This window comes from Spermophilus citellus, assembly GCF_964194105.1.
Source record: "Spermophilus citellus genome assembly, chromosome: 2".
Taxonomy (NCBI): domain Eukaryota; kingdom Metazoa; phylum Chordata; class Mammalia; order Rodentia; family Sciuridae; genus Spermophilus; species Spermophilus citellus.
The window spans coordinates 91,116,609-91,138,338 of NC_138183.1; the positions used below are offsets into that span (position 1 = coordinate 91,116,609).

The 21,730-nt window shown below is 34.5% G+C and overlaps 1 protein-coding gene across 10 annotated transcripts in view; it reads right to left on the minus strand.

Moving 5' to 3' along the window:
- TUT7 (terminal uridylyl transferase 7) overlaps positions 1–21,730 on the minus strand; it is a 60,851-nt gene that overhangs the window by 2,485 nt on the left and 36,636 nt on the right. For 3 of the 10 annotated variants that reach the window (XM_081278779.1, XM_081278780.1, XM_081278777.1), the window contains exons 18-29: positions 21,305–21,408; positions 20,367–20,456; positions 19,649–19,762; positions 19,397–19,474; positions 18,622–18,799; positions 16,144–16,191; positions 15,969–16,060; positions 14,447–14,562; positions 12,347–12,672; positions 9,884–9,957; positions 9,501–9,564; positions 423–527 (exon numbers count right to left, since the gene is read on the minus strand). In XM_081278779.1, coding sequence (XP_081134905.1) covers positions 445–527; positions 9,501–9,564; positions 9,884–9,957; positions 12,347–12,672; positions 14,447–14,562; positions 15,969–16,060; positions 16,144–16,191; positions 18,622–18,799; positions 19,397–19,474; positions 19,649–19,762; positions 20,367–20,456; positions 21,305–21,408 — 1,367 coding nt within the window. In that variant the 3' untranslated portion in view covers positions 423–444. Of the gene's footprint in view, positions 1–422; positions 528–4,312; positions 6,176–9,500; positions 9,565–9,883; positions 9,958–12,346; positions 12,673–14,446; positions 14,563–15,968; positions 16,061–16,143; positions 16,192–18,621; positions 18,800–19,396; positions 19,475–19,648; positions 19,763–20,366; positions 20,457–21,304; positions 21,409–21,730 lie in introns of those variants that run through there. The other 7 variants (XM_081278782.1, XM_081278781.1, XM_081278786.1 and 4 more) reach the window with 7 other exon arrangements.

A 21,730-nucleotide genomic window follows, 5' to 3' on the forward strand; every position in this document is an offset into this window, starting at 1 on the left:
AAGCAGTAGCAAATACTTAAAAAATAGTAGGTGGGAGTTTCCTAAGCATATCATATCACCATATCTAAAGGACTTATAAGTCAATATAGAAAAGATGAACACCAACAGGTATCTGGGCAAAGAAAAAATATATACAAAAGAGAAAAAGTGGCTAAATATATGTAAAAAAAGTACTTAGCATTACTAAAGTCAAGAAAATATAGACGTGCATGAATACCACCAAAATAGTTTTCGTCCGTCAAATTTGCAAAAATTAAAATTCTGACAAAATCAAGTATTTGTAAGGATGTGATGTGTGGAAATAGCTCAGACACTACTGGTGGGAGCTGCAATTGTTTAGCCAGTAAGATGGTAATTTAATAGTATCTAACTAAAATGCACATATACTATGATGTAAGGATTTCACTTGTAGGTATACTAACCTATAGAATCTCTCATACATGCTCAAGGAAGACTCCCACAAGGATGTTCATTACAGTACTGCTTATAACAGCAAAATATAAGACCCAGGTATAAATGCCCATATCCTAGGCAATAAAAACATAAATATTTTGTATTCATATAGTGGAATATTGTACAAAATACTAAATATATATAGCAGCATATAAAAATCTTAAAATTTTTAACTAGATATGAAAAATAGGTGGGGAATATTCTTATTTTAAAGTTTACAATATGCCATTTAAATGTAAAAATTCATCAAGTACACACATGTAAGAGTTAACTTATAATAATGGATGCTTCTTGGGTAGAGTGGGACCTGAGAGAGATGGGCCTGGTGATGACAGTTAAAGGGTACTTCTACTATCTTAATAGTCTTTTATTTAGAATCAAAGATTAAAAAGAAGATATGCAAAAAAAGTCAGTTGTCTATAAGATAGATTATATTTTTTGAACCTGTTTCATGCTTTTCTCAAAATCTTAAATATTTTTCTAAGAACAGTACTAATGACATGAGAGGCTGAAGCAGGAGGATGGCAAGTTCAAAGCCAGCCTCAGCAACACAGCAAAGCCCTAAGCAACTTAGCGAGACCCCATCTCAAAATTAAAAAAAAATAAATAGGGCTAAGGATGTGGCTCCGTGGTTAAGTGCCCCTGGGTTCAATCCCTGGTACCAAAAAAAGAAAAAACAAACAAAACCCCCAAGCCCCCCAAATTATTGGAATTGAAAATGAATGGAACTTTTATATAATCTAAGGGAAAAACATAAAATTTATAAAATTTTTACACATGGTTTGAAATCACCTAAACATTGGCTAAATCAAACTATTAAAACAAACAAACATGTATGGCAAACATATCTAAGTGAGGATGAAATAAGAGTTGTTGATGGTGAAGTGAAGATTCTTGTAACACATCTGACAAAGCGTGAATGAACTCCTGTGCAAAAGATGCTCCTAAAAATAGAAATGAATACTCTGATATAAAAATACAAATCCATAAATAAGAAGATGTAATGAAAATGTGAAAAATGTTAAGATTTCAATGGTTATCACAGAAATTCAGATTGGTAAAATATAAAGACTATCCCCATGAAGTCAGTGTTTGAGAAACATTATTCATTAACTCTCTGGGATTGTCAACAGTTATAGATTGACAGTAGTGGCATCATGGTCAAAATGTACACACTCTAATCTATCATAAGTGAGGATTTATCCTGAAAAATAGGCAAATACACAAACATTCATTATAGTGTTACATAAACAGGTGTCCATGTGTTCTCAGCCTACTTGACAGGGCATGTAGGTAAGGATAGTTTTTTTTTTTTTTTTTTTTTTTTTATTGGATGTTCACAACATTACAAAGCTCAAAGGATAGTTTTAAGAAAGCCTATTTCCAGGGGATGGGGGGCAGGGATAGGAATGGGAAAGACAGTAGAATGAATCAAGACATAATGTTAATATGTTCATATATGAATATAAGACCAGTGTAATTCCATATCATATATAACCACAAGAATGGGAAGTTATACTCCATTGTATATATGATATGTCAAAATACATTCTACTGTCATATATAACTAAAAAGAAAAAATAAACAAAATAAAATAAAAAATGAGCCAATTTCCAGCTTTCCCACTTCTTTTTCCAACACCCCTTTCACAATTATTCCTTTTCCACTTCACAAAAGAAAGGCATAAATCTCCTAACTATCCAAATCTTACTGTGGTGCATTTCCCAGAGGTGAAAAAAACTTGGCCTCTTATATGGAGTATATATAGACTTTTTCAAGACAGGAGTCTGAGAATGTCTCTTAAATGATGCACTGTTCACTCTGTTCCTACAGCAAATTGAAACTTAACTCTGTACCTGTGTACTGTTACTCAGTGTTTTTTCATAGTACTTTACAGCCTTTTCATAGTAACATTGTGAGGAGGAAAGGAGGCAAACAAAATGCTGATATAGCCATAGTAAATGTGAATGCTTCTAATAAAAACCCCAATTTTCAGCTTTTATAAAATTACATTGATAGTGGGTGAACTGGGTCTCTGTGCAGTGATATTGAAAGATCTATAAGATATGTTTGTAGAAAAAGCAGAAAATAAGTCTTATTTATATGGAAAATTAAAAAAAAATTACATTGATACTGGATGACCAATACAAATAATTTTTGATGACATATCCCTATATAATTTTTGGTCATATAATTAAGAAGGAATTAAATAATTGGATGTCATTGTTAATTAAAATACAGTTTCCATTTCCAAACTCTTAAAGTAATTTACTATTTGAATTTACTACTATAAAGCCAAATGAACTTTCACAATGTATACAAATTGTAAAACAAAAAAGTTTAGGATTAGAAATGATAAAAAACTACTTTCACTCACGCAATAAGTAGCACTGATCTAAATATACATGAATTCATGGGGAAATATTTCATAAATACCTCATTTAATGAAAGTAATTTTCATCAGTAAGTAAACATAAAATGTAAATTTTAATCAAAATATGTAACATTTGTTACATGATCAATGATATAGCCTGAAATTGTAAAAAAATCAATGTAGAAATTTTTACACTTTAAGATTTAACAAAAAGCTTTAAAATCCAATTCATAGAAATGTCTTTATTATAGATTAAGTATGAGATTAATCAATAGGAACAATTAAATACATAATGATATATTTGTAGACTGGAATATTAAGAAAAGGTATCAAAGAATGATCTATATTCACTGACAATGAGTTCTTCCCATGTTATTTGTAAAACTATTTCTATTTTAAATTTATTATCATAAGGAGGAATGCTTTTTTATTATTTTTTTTAATGGGTAGGCTTTAAAATTCTGCTCAGTGATAAAAGTCGTTTATACATCAGTATGAGAAAAGATATCTACCAATGTCTTGCAGCATTTACAATTTTTAAGATTTCACAGCATGGGATTAAAAGGGAATACATGAAAAGACAGAAGTACTGATTTTCTGTTCATTTTTGTTTTAAAAAAGGATGCAGGAGGATTTTTTTTTTTTTTTTTTTTTTTTTTTTTAGTATCGGGGATTGAACCCTGGGCTGCTCAATGACCAAGCATATCCAGCCCTTTTTTAATATTTTATTTAGAGACAGGGTCTTGCAGAACTGCTTTGAACTCTCAATCCTCCTGTCTCAGCCTCCCAAGATGCTGGGATTACAAGTGTGCCCCACTATGCCTGGCCCCACATACTCTTAAAAAATTTCCAGTGTGAGCTGGGTATGGTGTTGCACAATTCAAAGTTAGCCTCAGGAACTTAACAAGACCCTATCTCGAAATAAAAAATAAAAAGGGTAAAGATGTAGCTCAGTGGTAAAGTACCCCTGGATTCACTTCCCAGTATCAAAACCAAAACAAAACAAAAAAAAAACCAAAACAACAACAACAAAAAAACATAAAAAAAACCCACAAACAAACAAAAACAACCCTACAGAAATCCCAGGGCTTATTTGCCCTATAGATTTAAAAGACAAGTTGTGGCAGGGTGTAGACGGTTAAAGACAACAACAAATAATTTGCTGACTATAATTTACTGACTGATGAAATAGACCTGAGGCTCTGTTAGGTGTTTTATCTAAATGAAGTTAATCCTCACTATGGTCCTGTGGGGTGTTAGCCCCAACTAACTGATCAGGAAACTGAGGCACAGGGAGCTTGGAGAACCAGACAGATGTCACACAACTAGTAAATGGTTGGGCTAAATTTTAACTCAAATGCCTGACTCTCAAACTTGTGTTTTTGACTGCTGCCCCATTTGGGCCTGAATATTTAAGGTATTGTGCTAGATGTCTGCATGTGGCAGAGAGAAGTAATATCAAACAGCAAGGAAATTTCCAGAACATTCTATCCATTATTATTTTATTAGGGAGTTAATAACTCTATAAATAGCCTAATGGAAAGGACAGGAGCCTGATATCAGGAGAAGAAAGAACTTGATGGGGTGCTTGGTATTGGTGGGTACTTTAATCTTCTTAGCACCCTGTGAGATAGATGGTGCCAATTTGATAAGACATCTGGAGCTCAGAGAAACTAATTTTAAAAAAAAATATTTATTGGGGCTGGGATTGTGGCTCAGCAATAGAGCGCTTGCCTAGCATAAGCAGGACCCTGGTTCGATTCTCAGCATCACATAAAAAAATAAAGGCATTGTGTTATGTCCATCTACAAAAAAAAAAAAAAAAAAAAAAAAAAAGATTTTCTCTCTCTCCTTTAAAAAAATATTTATTATTTAGTTATCATTGGACACAATACCTTTTTATTTTATTTATTTTTTTATTTTATTTATTTTTATGTGGTGCTGAGGATTGAACCCAGGGCCTTGCTAGGCAAGTACTCTACTGCTGAGCCACAACCCCAGTCCCAGAGAAACTAATTTTTTAACCAAGGTCCATACAGCTAATATGTGAGAGCAAAAGCTGTCTATACTGAGATATGCTCTTTAGGAAACTACTAGTGTCACAGATATACTTGAACTACGAAAAGGAAGTGCTTTGGGGAAATTAATTCTATTTATAATTGAAACATAGTTCACATTTGTAACAACATAAATAATTTACAAAAACTTATCCTGAGAAAATATGACAGCATCACAGCTGCCTTATACTTACTCAAAGAGTACAATTTATTGGAAAGAATGCATTTTAACCACCTATAATTTTTTTTCTGTAATAAATTTAAGTTGGTAAGTTATTTCAGTAGCTCAAAAATTTATTAATTTAAACCAGAAGAAACCCTAAATTATTGTCAACTGACAATGTCATTTCTATTTCTCTATCATCTGTGTCTCCCCCCAACCATTAAAAATATTATAAAATAGGGGTAAAATTTTACTTTTAAGATGTGTGAAGCTTTTTTGGGGGGTAGGGTGGGATGGGATGGGGCTGGGGATTGAACCCAGGGTACTCTATTACTGAGTTACATTCTCAAGTCTTTTTTAGTTTGAGACAGAGTCTCTTTAAGTTGCCCAGGCTAGACTAGGAACTTGTGATCGTTCTGCCTCAGCCTCCCTAGTCATTGAGATTATAGGCATATGACACAGTGCCCAGCACAAGATGTGTATTAGCTTTAGCAGGAACAATGCTGGCACCTGCAGACCTGGTGATACCCCACAAAAATGGTGTGTCAATGCAATCATCACCATGAACCTTTTCCATGCTTTCACTATATATAGATGCTGTTTCATGTGCTTTTACATAGACTTCTCAATATCCTTACCTGTCAGATATTATGATACCCCTTTTTCACAGATGAGGACACTGAATAAAGAGGTTTCTCAACATCACAAAGCTAGGGCTCAAACCAGGGAATCTGACTGCAGAACCAATGTTTTTAAACACTGTGCTCTCTAATTCTAGCCAATGTGAACATTTTGACCAAGCAAGGACTGGTATTTTTCCTATGTAAAATGTTTTTGGAAACATCTGCTCAGGGCTAACAATTATAAAAATAACATTCCTTTTGCTTGTTTACACATGGTATCTCCCTGATCCTCAAACTCTCAGAGGATCCATGGGAAAAAAAAGTCCCACCAACTGGTTGAGTCTGTTTCCCACACCCTTCCCTCTGGTGGTGTCCTTCCAAGGTCTGCCTGGTTGTGATCCAGCCCATCAGTCTTCTCACCCATCTTTCACGTTTCTGTTGATCAATCAACCTGCCTCACAGTAGGCCCCATTCTCACTTTTCTTCTGCCTATTGGGTTTGGGGGCTGTACCCAAAAGAAAACAAAAACAAAAATTTCTTATTTTTTCGTCTATATATTCCACTGAGAACAATTACATACCTTCTCAGGAATTAGTTGTTCTTTTATTTTCTCTTGGAACTCTTACCTGCTTTTCATGTACCAACCCCTTTTTGTGTCTAAGTGAAGATTTCTGATTCCTTCTCTTTGAATGATCTGATTTCATTCTACCAACCAATTTCAACCTCTATTTCTTTTAAATTTTCATTGTGAAGAGATGATGCCACTTTAAATGCTTTGTCCAATCATTAAACTTTCACCTACCCAAGTGTGAAACTCACACATCAAAGAAATGTCTAGCTCTGTTTAGATTATTTATAGACACTTAAATATTTGAATAAGTTAATACTTCTATTAATTTTTGTGTTAATAACTCAGAGACAACTGAATACTCCTATGTCTAGAGCTTTCTCAGCTTTATGAGGTTGTAATCAAGGTGCCTTGCCTTGACAGACTGGGCCAGACAGACCATGGAAGGAGAGCTCTCTCTGCTGTGGGCTCGGGAACCTGCTTTGGATCTGCAATGGCTGTTCCTCAATAACTGACACTGATGCAAAGGGACAGTTAAGAATCCTCACTCTGTACCTGGCATAGGCATCTCCCTAGTCTAAAAGCAAACACTTCTCCTAGCATTAAGATGCAATAGTGTATAAAAGCTGAGCAAAGAATACAGTAGTTCTCACTTATCCCAAGGGAATGGGTTCTAAGACCCCCAGTGGATGCCTGAAACTGCAGATAGTACTGAACCCCATGTATACTAATCTTTTCCAATACATACCAATGATAAAGTTTAATTTATAAAGAGATTAACAATTAAATAAAATGATCATAATAATAAAATTATGTGAATGTGGTCCCTCTCAAAAATACTTTATTGTACTATTCTTGCAAATCTTGGTTGACCACAGGTAGCTGGAACTACAGTAGAGTGAAACCATAGATAAGGGCAATTACTGTATGTGGGTTGCTTTATATTACATTCACACACAGTAGGTTATACCTACGAATTTTTAAAGTTCAAAAAGTTTTCTTATAAACTACATAATCATTTTTTAAAAAAAAAGACTACACATGGTCTGTTTGCTTAATTTCCAAAGAGGAACTGATAAAAAGAGATTGATTAAGCTAAGTTACTTAGGGTGTCTGCAGGCCAGGACTCAGGTGTTTACATTGTGTTTTAGTTTCATTCTTTCTTACTAAAAAAATGCTAAAAATGTTAATCAGTTAAAGTCACTTTGCTTTTGCTCTTCCAACTCAATTTTATCCCTCCCCTTTTAGGAACTAAAAACTATACCTCAGATCCTTGCAGCTCCCCACCCTTTCTTTCCCTTCCAGCATGTTCCATAGGTTAGGGCCCTGGCTTCTACCCACAGCTGAAGTTAGGCAACCTATACTTCCTCTTCAAGCATTCCTTGACTTTACTATATTCAGGTTTTTTTTCTCCTCCACTCCAAAGAAATGTTGCTTTTCAAAATCAATCAGTTCCTCATTGCCAAATCCAATGTTTATGCCAAATCCCACATTTAATTCCATCTATGTCTCAACAGAACTCTGAGCTGCAGTTAAGTCAAGCCCTCCTCTGAGAAGCACATTCTCCACATGGTCTCCAGGATCTCTTTCTCTAGTTCCTTCCCTTCCTTCAGTGACCACTTTCTCTCTTTGCCTCCTTCTATTTCCAGTCTTCAAAGCTTTTCTTTTCTCATGTGTTTACATGCTAGTGACCTAAGACACAGGGGCTTGAAATACGATGTATACAGTGACAATACCCACATTTGGTTTTCTAGCCTGAACTTCCTTCCTAAACAGATGCCAGGTTTGTATGCCCAACTGGCTACTTGACATCTCTCCTTGGCTATCCACAGCTATCAAATGACCTCTACTTCTGTCTTAATTCTTTATGCCAAAGACAGTGAATCTAACCTCCATTCCTTCAGTGCTCAGGCTAAAGGCTGCAGTGTTATCTTTGACTCATACCTGACCATCCAATCCATCAATAAATCTTGTTGGTATTCTTCAGTATGTGGAACTTGACCTGTCCTTACTTCTTCCACCTTTTCTAAGTCTAAGCCACCATCTCTCTTCTGAACTACTGTGGTAATGCTCTGGGTTTTTTTGTTTTGTTTTTCCCTTCAAGTGGCACTGGGAATTGGATCCAGGGGTGTTCTAACATACCTCCAGCCTTCTGAGACGAAATCTTGCTAAATTGCTGAGGGTGGCCTTGAACTGGTTATCCTCCTGCCTCAGCCTCCAGAATCACTGGGATTATAGGCATATGCCAAAGATGCTCCTCTAGTTGTTTTCACCCTAATCTCAATCCAGCAGCCATAATAAACCTTTTAAAAGGGACTTCAGATAATATCACTCTGTGGCTGAAAAACTCTCCAAGAGCTTTTCATCTCGCCTGGAGAAAAAAACTCCAGTCCCTCCACTGCCAAAGGAGCTTCAGATTTCACCTCCTATCAACAACCCTTCATTCCCCTCCCTTACTCCTTTCCTGCAACAGTGCCTATGTGAGGATGGAGGACAAGAAATATTTTTAGCTGCAACTCCAATTTCCTCTTCACTTGTCCTTTCATTTTATTTGATTCTTGGCTTTAATGTTACTTCAGCAGAGGACACTTTCCTATCCAATATTCTCTTTCCCTTTCTTGCTTTATATCTTCTTGGCATCAGTTGCTGTATGATTACTCTTTCTTATTACTTTTTCATTTATCATTATTTTTTATCTTCTCTTTTGATAAGAATGTACAGTAAATGAAAGAAGGGGCTTTGCTTGTTCACTGTGGTATATGGAGCATAGAGTTCAGTGTGCTGCAGTTAAATAGGTGGGGGGCTTAATCAAATCTGTTGAAATAATACATAAGTGAAATAGCTGAAAAGGAAAGAGTGGAGGAGTGTAGGCTATTATTTTCCTTTTCTTCCTTTGGTGCACAGCAAACAATCTCTATTAAGAATACATGGCTGGCCAGATGGTGGCAATTTTAAAGCAGAAATAAAAAACATGGGAGGGGAACAATTAACTGAGCACTGTGTTTCTTACAGGGTTGGAGAAAGAGGTTAAGAATCACCTGGAGCATTCAAAAAATACACAGGCCCATGCTGAATCACTGAAGAATCACACTTAGGAAATGAAAGCGAGGGAAAGCAAGTGTATTTCTGAAAGTTTCCTCAAAGGATTCTGATGTCTGGTCCCTGTTTAAACCACTTAGTCAAAGGAAGAGTCTCAAAAGGCATGTGGTAAAATATGCAGTAAATAAAATAACATACATTTGTTTTTTTAAAACCCACATACCTGACTGGGGACTCAAAAATATTGTTGTTTTTTGTTTCTTTTTGTCTTCATATAAAAGCACTGCCTAAAAAATGAAATAGACTGGTTTACAAAAGAGAAAGGAAGAGTGTCTGAAACAGCCTTAAAAATGAAACCATTTCCAAGGAGAGCTGAAGTTAGGCACGTGGGTGGCAGAATTTTGCAAGTTAATTGGAAAGACAGACACACATGCAGGAGTACTTTAATAAGGACCTGCTGTCTGGTGCCCCGCAAACCTCGCCACACAGTGCACACACATGGCGCAGAGGCTGGGAGCAAGGAAGGTTAGTTAGCCAGGAGGAAGGAAGGCCCAGAGCTCAGGAAGTGTTCCATGAATAAAAAGCATGTCTTTGAGCTAGGTTTACCTGAACAAATGTACCAGCTGGTCTCAAAGGGCTAGGTGAAGGGGATCCAAACACACAATCTGACTTAGTTATACCTAAGGAAGAAAGTGGCATTTTTTTTTTCCTACTTTAAGTTGAAAGCAGTAGGATTTTTTCCCAAACTTTCGCAGAGAGACTTTTTGGCTGATGTATGACAGAAACTCACTCAGTATATTGCATGGACAACATAATAATTCATTTGAAGAAATGAAGAGGGAATAGCATAATTTTTAGATAGGCAGAAGCTGATTATTTTTCATTGCTACCAAAGGAAATCCACCATATCCCTCTCTTCCTATCTCTCCTCTTATCACATGATGACTGCTTAATGTGTAAATATTGCATTCTGAGGAAACCGAGTTTCTGGTTAAGAGCCTGTCCTGAGGTTTGCTAATCCCACTGCCACCACAATGTCTTCTACCTCTATCTGATCTGCTACTGCCCTCTCAGGTTTTGATTTTCTTGTTTTGACAGCTGTGCTAAGTGAACAACTTAAGATCTGCTACTAGAAAGAAGGAATCCATTAAAGTTGGGGGAAATTCATCACTTTGTTGTACTGAAGAGGAGCACAATGATAACCTGCCATGGGGATGTTCATAAACACGGAACTTGAATTTTTATAAAGGGTGGTCTACAAAAACTATTTTGGTTAAAACCATATTCAATCTTTTTAAAAAAATTTTCTATTAGTTATTGATGAACCTTTATTCATTTATTTGTTTATATGCCGTGCTGAGAATCGAACCCAGTGCCTCACACATGCTAGGCAAGTGATCTACCACTGAGCCACAATCCCAGCCGCTTAATCTTATCTTTACTAATTTATAGTTTTCTCACTCATAAAATGGAGATATTAGCACCACAGAAAATAATGGGGCTATTGTGAAAGTAAAATTAGATTATCCATGTAAAGTACTTAAAATAGTGCCTGACCCAGAGTAAATGGACAATGAATGTGCCCTTATTCTAATTTCTTTTAATTATACTTTCCTCTTATAAAGGAAAATCACATTATTCTGATGTATGTTCTAAGCTGGGTCAAAGTTCTAAGTTCCTCAGAAGTGGGGCAAGTCTAATTTTGGTTATGTGAGCCAGCTGAAGCTGTTATCACACCATATATATTTCAGCCCTATTTTGAAAAAAAAAAAAAGAAAATTTTTGAACACATTTTTTTCTAATAAAACTACTTAAAAAAATAAGAATGGGTGGCCTAAGAACTGTCTCTCTTAAGTAACAAGACATTGCTATATTGTTGAATATCATATAATAAAATGGAAGAGAGACAAAGATGCTCCAAAAACTACAAACACCACAGTAATTTTAAGAAAACTATAAAGCAGTTAGCTTTTATATGCTGTCTACTAACATATACAATTGAGAATAGCAACTGTCTTAATAAAAAACTATTTCTCAGGGTTTCTTTTCTATCCTTATGAAATTGCATCCACTGGCACAGGTCTGTTCTAAGAAACAAAATGAAGAGTGTACAAATCGCCTTGTAAATCAACTTATTTTATAAATAAGTTGTAAATAACTTATTTTGCACATATAAGATACACTTATTCTTAATAGTCTGTTAAAAAAGTGTCAACAGTAGACACCTTACCCATTTAATAAAAATGGCCAATTTGTATCCAGCAACTCAAAAGGGCAAAATTTGTGAGTGAATTTTGTGTGTGTGTGTGTGTGTGTGTGTGTTTAACACACAGTCTTGCTATAATACCCAGGCTGGCTTTAAACTCCTTGACTAAAGTGATCCTCCTGCCTCAGTCTTCTGAGTAGCTTGGACTACAGGTATATGCCACCATTGCACCTGGATTAGATTTGTGTATGATTTTTGAACTAATGCCTGAATATGTATCTCTTCCGCATCCTAAGAATAATCATACTCATTTGTCAAAATTACCAAAATGATAAGATCTAAAGATAAATTCCTCTATAATTCCCCTTAGCAAATATAACCATTGCTAACTGTGTAGTATATTCCCTTCTGTTCCCATTTCTATGCATGTGCTTGTTTATATATGAACAAAAATACAAGTAGCTCACCTATATCCAGACTCTGGGTTCTCAGACAATTTTGGCCACTGCCTTGCCTAGTAGCTGGGCACTGCTTTGATTTTAAAAGTGCACATACTGAGCAGAGAAACTCAAGCTGTAGTTTGTTTTCTAGTTATTAAGACTACACTTACAGGTATTGGGGATTAGTACATATTGATTTCACTAATAATCTTAGAAAAGCCTACCAAATGACTTTCAGAAGATTCTAAATAAAACCAGGAATCAGAATTTAAGGAAGGGATGACTTCCCTTTTTTTGGGGAAAAAAAAGAACCAAAAACAAAAAAACCTTCCTTTTTTAGGTAAATATATAGGAAAGAAATCTAAAAAGGAGGTCCGCCTTGAGATATTAGTGCAAACACCAAGGTTTGACATGTATTCATACCTGGAGAGCCTTTAAACTGTGGACATTCCTTCTTAATGTGCCCTTCTCTTCCACAAATGAAACAACGTTTTTCCCTTAAGTCTTTGTCATCCTGTCTCTTCCATTTTTCCATGGGTGGCCTGAGAATCTTTTCCCTGCCCAGGTCAACAGCTGCCCTCATTGGCTTGGCTTTCTGAGCTGCACCCTGTGTGGGTTTGTCTTCTTTTGTTGATACCTCTCTTTCTGTGTACTTGTTTTGAATTTCTTTGTCCTCTTTGCTTCTTTTTTCCTTGTTCTCAGGGAATCTTTGGTTCAGGGTATCTTCCTGATCTCGCCGTCGCCTCACTCTGTGGAAGATATTATACTGATAGGAAAAATCTAAATAAAAACCTTACAAAATATCCAGATAATTCCAGGTTTAGGACATAATCAGGAATAGAAGATATCAATAGACTTAAGTCCATCTTCTCTGTTAAGAAGCTACAGTTGTACATCAGTATCCATGGAGATCTGGTCTCAGAGTTCCCCGTGGAAACCGAAAGCCACAGATGCTCAAGACCCTTTTATCAAATGGTGCAGTGCTTGTATGTAATTTATACAAATCCTTTTGTTATATCTCCTATTATACTTTATATCGTCTCTAGATTACTTATAATAACATAAATACTATGTAAATGGCTGTTATACTATATTTCACAAGAAATATTAAAAAACAAGTCTATACATATCTAATGTAAATATGTTTTTTTCCATATACTTTTGACCTGCAGTTTTCAAAGGATGTGGAACCCATGGATACAGAAAGCTGACTGTGGTACCTCAGGGCTTATTGGTGTGTGTGTGTGTGTGTGTGTGTGTGTGTTGTTTTTCCATTTTCAACAACAAAAAATATATGGCATATTTCAAAATAACAGAGAGAGGAGATCTTGAATGTCTCACCACACACACACACACACACACAAACATATATATTTCTTTTCCATTTTCAAGGTTGTGTAGTGCTGTAAAACCAATTTTTTTAAAAAATATTTTTTTAGCTAGAGATGGATACAATACCTTTATTTTATTTATTTATCTTTATATGGTGTTGAGGATTGAACCCAGGGCCTCACATGTGCTAGGCAAGTTCTGTACCACTGAGCTACAACCCCAGTCCCTGTAAAACCAATTTTTGCAGCACTTAGTTCAATGCCTGCTTTGATACCGATGTGGTAACTCAAATTATCCATGGGCTGACTTCTTGAACAGCATATTAACATTCTTTACTAGGTAGTGGAAACTTGGATGTGAAACTTTTTAAGTTCACAAGGGAAAGATGGTTATTTTTTAAATGGTTAAGATTTATCTTTTTAAAATGTCAAAATCATTTCTAGCTTGCCCTTTTTGAACACTGATTTAATAATAAAAAACACTATAAAAGAGCTCCTCAAATTCTAGATTATGACTTATTTTGAATAGCAAAATAAGTTTCTAAATAAGAATATTACTTTCTAGTTAAAAAACACCACCAGTACCACCCTAAACCAATAATATGTCCCAAAGAAGGAACCAAAACTGTCTCCCCTGTCCTCCCACAAATATCATGAGAAAACATGGTGACCTAGCTCAGTAGCTTATCTACTCATAGCAATTATTAAAGTTAAGCCAAGTACAAATGAAGGATCCGATATTCCTGTAAACTGTGAGTGGATATAAATCCCAATATGTTATACCTCAGCTATTGTACATTAGAAATGTAGGTGAGATCCTGATGGAACTTACTTAACTGTTCATTGAAATGATTCTGAACTTCTTACCACTATGAAAGGAATGAATGTTTTAGTCTCCTCCTTTCTTTTTCTATCCCTATTGGAGGCTAATTAATGATTAGGGCCATGAACAAAACTAGGAAAGATCAGGCCTGAAAGACTGTCATCTCTACAACTGAGTGTTAGCCTTAGTTTTCTGTACTTACAATCATGTTTTAATTATTTCATTTTCATTTTTTAAAAAAATCTTAAATTTATTAAAACCTGCTGAGTTTCACATAAGTTTATTTTCTCTGCTACAACAGAATCACATTTAAAAAGTGGCACAAAAGAAAAATGAAAACAAAACCACCCTTTCTGAATATTTGCTTACTTTCTTCTCATGGGACAATCTTTCATGAAGTGTCCAATTTTCCCACAAATTCTGCAACATCTATCATTTGGGGCCAGCTCTCCTTCAGTTAGTACATCTGGATCAAAAAAGTATTCCTAGAAGAACATAAATTTATCTAAGTAATGAATTATTAATGTGAAATAAAACACAAAATGATGAATGTGCCTATACAGCCATATGCTTAGGGTTTATTTAAAATGTCTCTATTGGAGAAGGGGGAGAGGGAATAAGGGTACAAAGTTTTAGGCAGACAGGAGAAATAAGTTTTGAGACATGTTGCAAAGCAGGTGATTACAAATAATAATAATGTATGGCAGGGGCTGGGGTTGTGGCTCAGCTATAGAGTGCTCGCCTAACACATGTGGAGCATTGGGTTATATCCTCAGCACCATATAAGAATAAAATAAAGGTATTGTGTCCAACTGAGCTAAAATAAGACAAAAAACAAAATGTATGGCATATTTCAAAATAATTGAGAGAGTAGATCTTAAATGTCTCACCACACACACACAAAAAAACAGGTAAAGGGATAGACACATTAATTTTGATTTAGCCATTCCATATTGTACATATATATAGATACCACATTTTACCCCATAAATATATATAATTATTATGATTTTATCAGTCAAGATATTTTTTTTCATTAGAAAAAGTCTTTATTAAGGAAATGCAGAGGAAAAAAACTTTATTCCCAACCATCATTTTCCTCTATTTTTTTAATGTAATTTTGCTTTTTTAAAAAAATATTTATTTTTTAGTTACTGGTGGACACAATATCTTTATTTTTTTATGTGGTGCTGAGGATCAAACCAGATGCCTCGCGCATGCTAGGCAAGCATTCTATCTCTGAGCCACAACCTCCAGCCCCCTTTGCTTTATTTTTGATGATAAGGGTGGTTCCTCAGAAATCTGGGTGTCAGGCTATATGAGAACAGGTAGTTCTACAGGGAAGGGAGGGTCATTCTTTTAGCCCTGTCAAGGGGATTTATTAGTCATTGCAAGCAGGCTAGAAAATCTAGATTCCCACAAAGGTTAGATGTTCTTAGATGTGAGCACACTGGCATAGAATAGGACTAGAAGATGGCAAAGGGGGAGAAATAGAATTTAACAAACTTAAATCCTTTTTCTCTGTTGAGAAGCCACTTCAGGGGTTTAGAGTGGGTTTTACATTCTCATTTTAAAAGCTGCTCTATCTAAGTGCTGGTTTGTGTTATCAAGGAAAAGAAGCATCAGTAAAATTATTAATTTCCCCACTCAAACTGTATTTCTTTCTACTTCTTTCTGTGTTTCTCATGACTGGCCTCTAAGCTGGGACTTTAAAAATAAAGTTCCTTAGGAATTTGTTTGTATTATAACCATTTGTCTTGGCCAGATTCACCAGACTTTGAGTATTTATTACTGGAGCAATATGTACAAGCTAAAGGCTTAAAATGTTCAAATTAGGCGCTTTAAATTTTTTTTTTTTTTTTTAAATCTGGCATTTCCAACAGACACTTACCATTTTTGAGGGATAATCCTTTGGTAATCCTTTGACTGGAATTCCAAATACTCTTCTACCATTGATAAAAGCTTTCATTATAAAATTTGTCACTAAGAAGAAAAGAGTAAGAACTCAATTAAATGGCTTACAAGGAAAAGAGATTTTATTAAAATTTATAAATAAAGTAACGTACTTTTCCTTGATAATCCGGCTCCAAGATTATGATTTAAATCAAAGGGATCTAAGGAAAGAAAATTAAAGACAGCAAATAAGATAATCAAATAAGAAATGCCACATTTTTCAAGAAGTGACATTCATATAACAAGGAAACTCAACTTTTTACTTATTAGTAGTAAATGCATTAAAAGATTGCCTCTTAAATGAGCTTAAAATCCACAATATACCTAAGTAATAGATATTCCTCAATATAAGTAAGGCAAGTTTGCCCCTACAAGTGTTCATCAGAAAAGAGTGTGTTGCCAGGTACAGTGGTGCACAACAGTAATCCCAGCATCTTGAGAGGATGAGGCAGGAGGATTGAGAGTTCAAAGCTAGCCTCAGCAACTTGGCAAGGCCCTAAACAACTCAGCAAGACCCTGTCTCAAAAAAGTAAAAAGGGCTGGGGATGTGGCTCAGTGGTAAAGTGTCCCTAAGTTTAATCCCTGGTTTAAGGAAAAGAAAAGATAGTGCTGCAGTATTGTTTTATATTTAAATCTTTTTTAGAATGTCTGATGACCGGTTGCTTAATACTAGAAAAACAGTGTTCGCAGAAGATACATTTACCTGATATTACCTAATGAAGCCAGTTTTGAATGTATATAGCAGTCACAAATATATTTAACATATTTTAGCACTGAATGCTTATGTTAACTAACCAGTCTCTTAAATATCCCTTTAAAAAATAATTTGCCAAGTAGATGATAAATACTTGTAAGATAAAATTAAAATACACAAAGACATATGGCATATGAGTGACTTCTTGGATCTTAGGAAACAATTTCCAATAAAAACAATTTCCAGTAAAAGCTGCATGTAAAAACTCCCATATCATTAAAAAAAAAAAATAGTGTAAATAGTTTATTTGCTCATATGACCAAAAAAGTAACATGAATTATTATTATTATTTACGGATTACTTTTACAAAACATTTCTAATATTACTAAGAAGCAGACCCATTTATAAACAAACAGAAAAGGACATGCTAACATTATTGTCTATTTGAACATTAATAGGCAATTGAGCTTTGGGAAGTACCTGTAATGGTCTAGCTATTCGTCTTACATGTCATGGTCAATTTGCTATTTTCATCAAAATGAATGTTGACTCAACCAAAAGACAAAATTCTTGGCATGTTCTTTTTAAAGTACATGTGGGAATGCTCCAGCAAGTGGCAGTTTAATCTGTATGCTGAAGAGTGAAATGTAGTAACTGATCTATAAAATGTCTTTGTAGTTAAATATATGTATATTAAAAAAATACTGTATGCTAAAATAATATTTAGATCGTATAGTATAGGATGATGCATTTTTAAGCAATACAGTCCATATCTTCTTAAATGTCTGCGCCTCAAACATCTTAGATGGCTATATATATGATGTGTTCTGAAATATTCTTAGATGATGCATAAAGTGGCAGCAGTGATGAAAAGGATGCAGATGTTAAAGATGTGTATGAGGTTTGAATGCATGAAATGGAAGTACATATATTATTTCTAAATCCAACCACTACTTGATAGATGATCTAAACTGCCATATGCATGCAATCTTTCATAATTTAGACATTATGCATAAATATTTAACATGCCTGAAACAATATTCAAGCAAAGAAAGAAAAATGAAAGGACCCTTTTTGAGGGAAACTGTCATTGAGAAAATGTAGGATCACATGTACACTGTATGGGCAAAAGGAGTAAAGAGGCACCCTTCTGCTAGCCCATTATGCTTCTAATGGAAACATCTTAGATGTATCATATTGGAATTTAGACTAACAGTTTCCTCTTTACTCAACTTAACCCTATAATAATAACTGCTATGAGAATATTACCCTCGTGGTCAGTCTGGTCATGCTGGTGATGTTTGTAGTATGTGTAGTATTTTTGGTTGTTTGCTTGGTATAGTGGAATTAGATTATTACTATATTAGCTATTATACAGTTAAAAACATTAGTACTGCTACAATTGAAATTTCTTAATTCTAGAATAGGTTATATAATCATGGTTATATAATCATGAATATTCTCTCTATATACAGTTTAGCCTATTATTTATAACTCATCTGAAAGTAATGTAAAAAAAGCATGATAATAAGGCTTCAAAAATTAAAATAAATGTCAATATTTATGTAATTAATTTTCAAGATCTTTATTGCTATTGATAAAAAGAACTTGATGGCACCCTCACTCCCTCAATTAGTAAGGTTTTAAAAGTCCTGCTATTTTACATTCCCTTTACTACTATTATTCTCCAATATATGGTCAACAATGATAAGATTTTTCATGCTAAACAAAGCCTTTTACACTTGTGAGAGGTCCATATGAGGTCATGAGAGCAGGAGGACTATACTGCACATCCAGGCAGCAACTCATAAAGGCCCCAGAACTGTTAGGAAGAACAAAAGTGTTCATAGTTCAAACTCTGTGTTCTATTCAGTTTGAAGTTTAATTCTACTTGTACCTTCAATAACAATGTATTTTGAAGTCCACTGTTTCTTAAATGTTGTAAGCAGACTTCTTCTTCTGATGCTAATAACATGTTCTTTAAAATCAAATTCCTCTGTGTAGAAACGAAGAAGTCCCAACCACAGTTGCCCAACAGATTCTGTATTTTTTCCATATTCTGGCCAATAGATAGGCTAGAAAAAGAAGGGAACACAGGATATCATGCTCTAGAACAAAGTGTTAATATCTATATTCATTTGCATCTTAGGAAGTAAATTTGGACTTGTTTCTAATTACCTAAGAGTTTAAATACATCAAAATGTAATTATATAACTTAAATGAATTTATTATAATTTCTGCTCTGTGACTTGAAGATAGAAAGAGCTCAGAGTTTTCAGTGACATATCTCGGAACATGTCAGCAGGAAAATTCAGAAATAAATTCTAAGATCCTTGGTGATACCTGAATTATTAGGTCTCTATATCTCAATAAAATCTTACCAAATTATTGGTACAGAATCACAGAGGAAATATTTGTTCCCATGTAATAAAGTTACCTAACCCTTTGAAATTATCAGGCATTACAGAAATACCAGAATAGTGCCTAGAAACTCACCTGGCTTAATAAAAATATTTTCTCTTCAAAGAACACATCTGTAATGTTATTTTTCATTATTATCATATAAATAAATGTTACAAGCAATAATATTGTTGTTGACCACCTACATTATAGCACAGTATAGCTAACTTTTAGTAAGGATGTAGGAAAATCTTTACTCTTAAAATACGTACCAGTTCATCTATTTGATCAAAAAAATAAATATTCCAGCCATCAACAAATATTTCAGGTTTCTTTTCACCTTTGTATATCTGAAATTAATTTTTAAACTATTAGTATGGATTATAAACTTAATGCATTGATACAAAAACTTCTAGGAAAATAGTTTAAAATTTAACTACAGAGCCACAGACTTTTAGAGAAGGAAGAGGGCTGAGAGATCACCCAGCTTTATAGAAGAGAAATACAAGTTCTTTAACGAATACCTCTTGAAGAACAGGAATGACTGGCGGATTCCTCTGCTGGAGGAAATATAGCACCATAAGAGTGTATGCATATGATGATAAGCTGCCTCTAGATGCATCACCAATATCACACATCTAAAGTGGAGGAAAATGCAAGACAAAGGAAGATCACTAGTGTTTTCTACTAAATTTGCAGCCATCCTATAATCACTAAATATAAGATATTCATTTGGGGAACTAATATAAAAATCACATTTTTCCCCACCTTTTTTTTAAATTGGCGCATCACAGTTGTATATAATGATGGGAATTGTTTTTATATATACACACACACCTATAATATGATTTGCCCAATATCACTCCCCAGCACTTTCCCCTCCCTCCCTCTCACCCCTCAGTCCTTTTCCTCTGTGGATTTCCCTTTGATTTTTGTGAGATCCCACCCTCTACCTTTTCTAAAAATCACACTGTCAAAATCTAAAATATCCCAATGAAATGAACCAACCCAATTCAAACCAAACTGAACCCAAAGAAGCAGTGAACTATTAACCAAAAGCAAGATCAGATTATTATGTAAAATTTAAGACAACAAAAATTTAGTTGCCTGTATAGGGCTTCTCAAAGTTACAGGAAGCATCTGACATGGTTATTTTTCATTAAAAAATACAGATTTTGTTTTCAACAAGATTTGAAGATGCAATGCAATTTCCTGACAAATCACAACAAGAAGCTTACTCACCTTTGTAAATACTTTCATGGTATAGCACAGATATTTCACTCTGGGATCAATGGTTGAGTAAGCAGATAAAAGCCTTGTGTTATGAAGGGCCTGTTAAAAAGGAAATTACACTATAAGGCTATCAATTAGAAGAAAAATATTTTAAGCTGAAATATTCTGGAAATGGTCACTTACAATTAATTTTAGGAAGAACATATTTAGATTGAGATTACCTTTTCTTTTCAAAAACACACTTTGTTAATTTACTAGATAAAAACAAAGAATTGTAGTAACGTGTTCTGATGACTTCCATTATGTTAATATGTCCTTACTTTGAAGTTCTAGAAAATAAGGAGCTATTAAAATAAATAATTAGTTTACTTTAAGTAAATATAAAGTTTCTCTTTGCTCCATGGCATTATTTCAATTAAATTATCTCAGGGACCAGAAAAATTTTGTAAAATCCTGCAGCAAGACTGACACCATGGTTACATAGTTCTCTCCAAAACCACCACCACCACAAAATTACCACAAAATTCAAACCAAACAAAAAAGCTTGCCACTCTGATCTCATTTTAAGTGAAGAGAATAGTAATATGTGTGTGTGTGTGTGTGTGTGTGTGTATAATTTTTTAATTTTTATTTCTTTCCCCCAACTGTTGAATAGCATACTTTGTTTTTAAAAATTTTTGTGGCAGTGGGGATGGAAGCCAGGGTCTTATGCATACTGGCAAGTGCTCTATCATTGTCCTACTTCTCCAGCTCAAGTAAATATTCATATTAACTAAATTCTCTATCCTTATCCTCAGAACATGATCAAGCACACAGCAAGTACTCATAAAAATCTCTCCAAAGAATAAGTAACACGAAATAAATGGCTCATTTAACTTGAGGTTTTTAAAAAGGGGCAGTTATTCTTTTTAATCTTTTTAAAGAAAAAACCCTGAAAAAAATCTTACCAATGTGTTATACAAACTGATATCTACTTCCAGACCACTTCTTGAATGGAAGAACTTCACAATTGGCACCTTTGCTGTTGTAATAGGTAAGATGTTTCTTAGACCTAGATTGGGAAATAAGATAGTATGATTAAATACAGTAGCTGGGAATAAAAAAATGGTTTGTAAGCTAATACTTCAACATAAACATAAATGATGCAACATAACTTAGGCTTGTTTCACTGTACTGAATTAGAACTTAGCGGACCTTTTGTGTGTGTACGTGCGAGTGTGCATGCATGTATGTGAGATTGTTAGTTTGATAAACACCAAAACAGAGGAAACAACTACAGTATCTGCAGTATGTGTTTTGTCTATTCTCTTCATGACTGTATGTAATTTGGAAGAAACCCTATGGGCAATCACCTGAATCCTTTGAAACAAGCT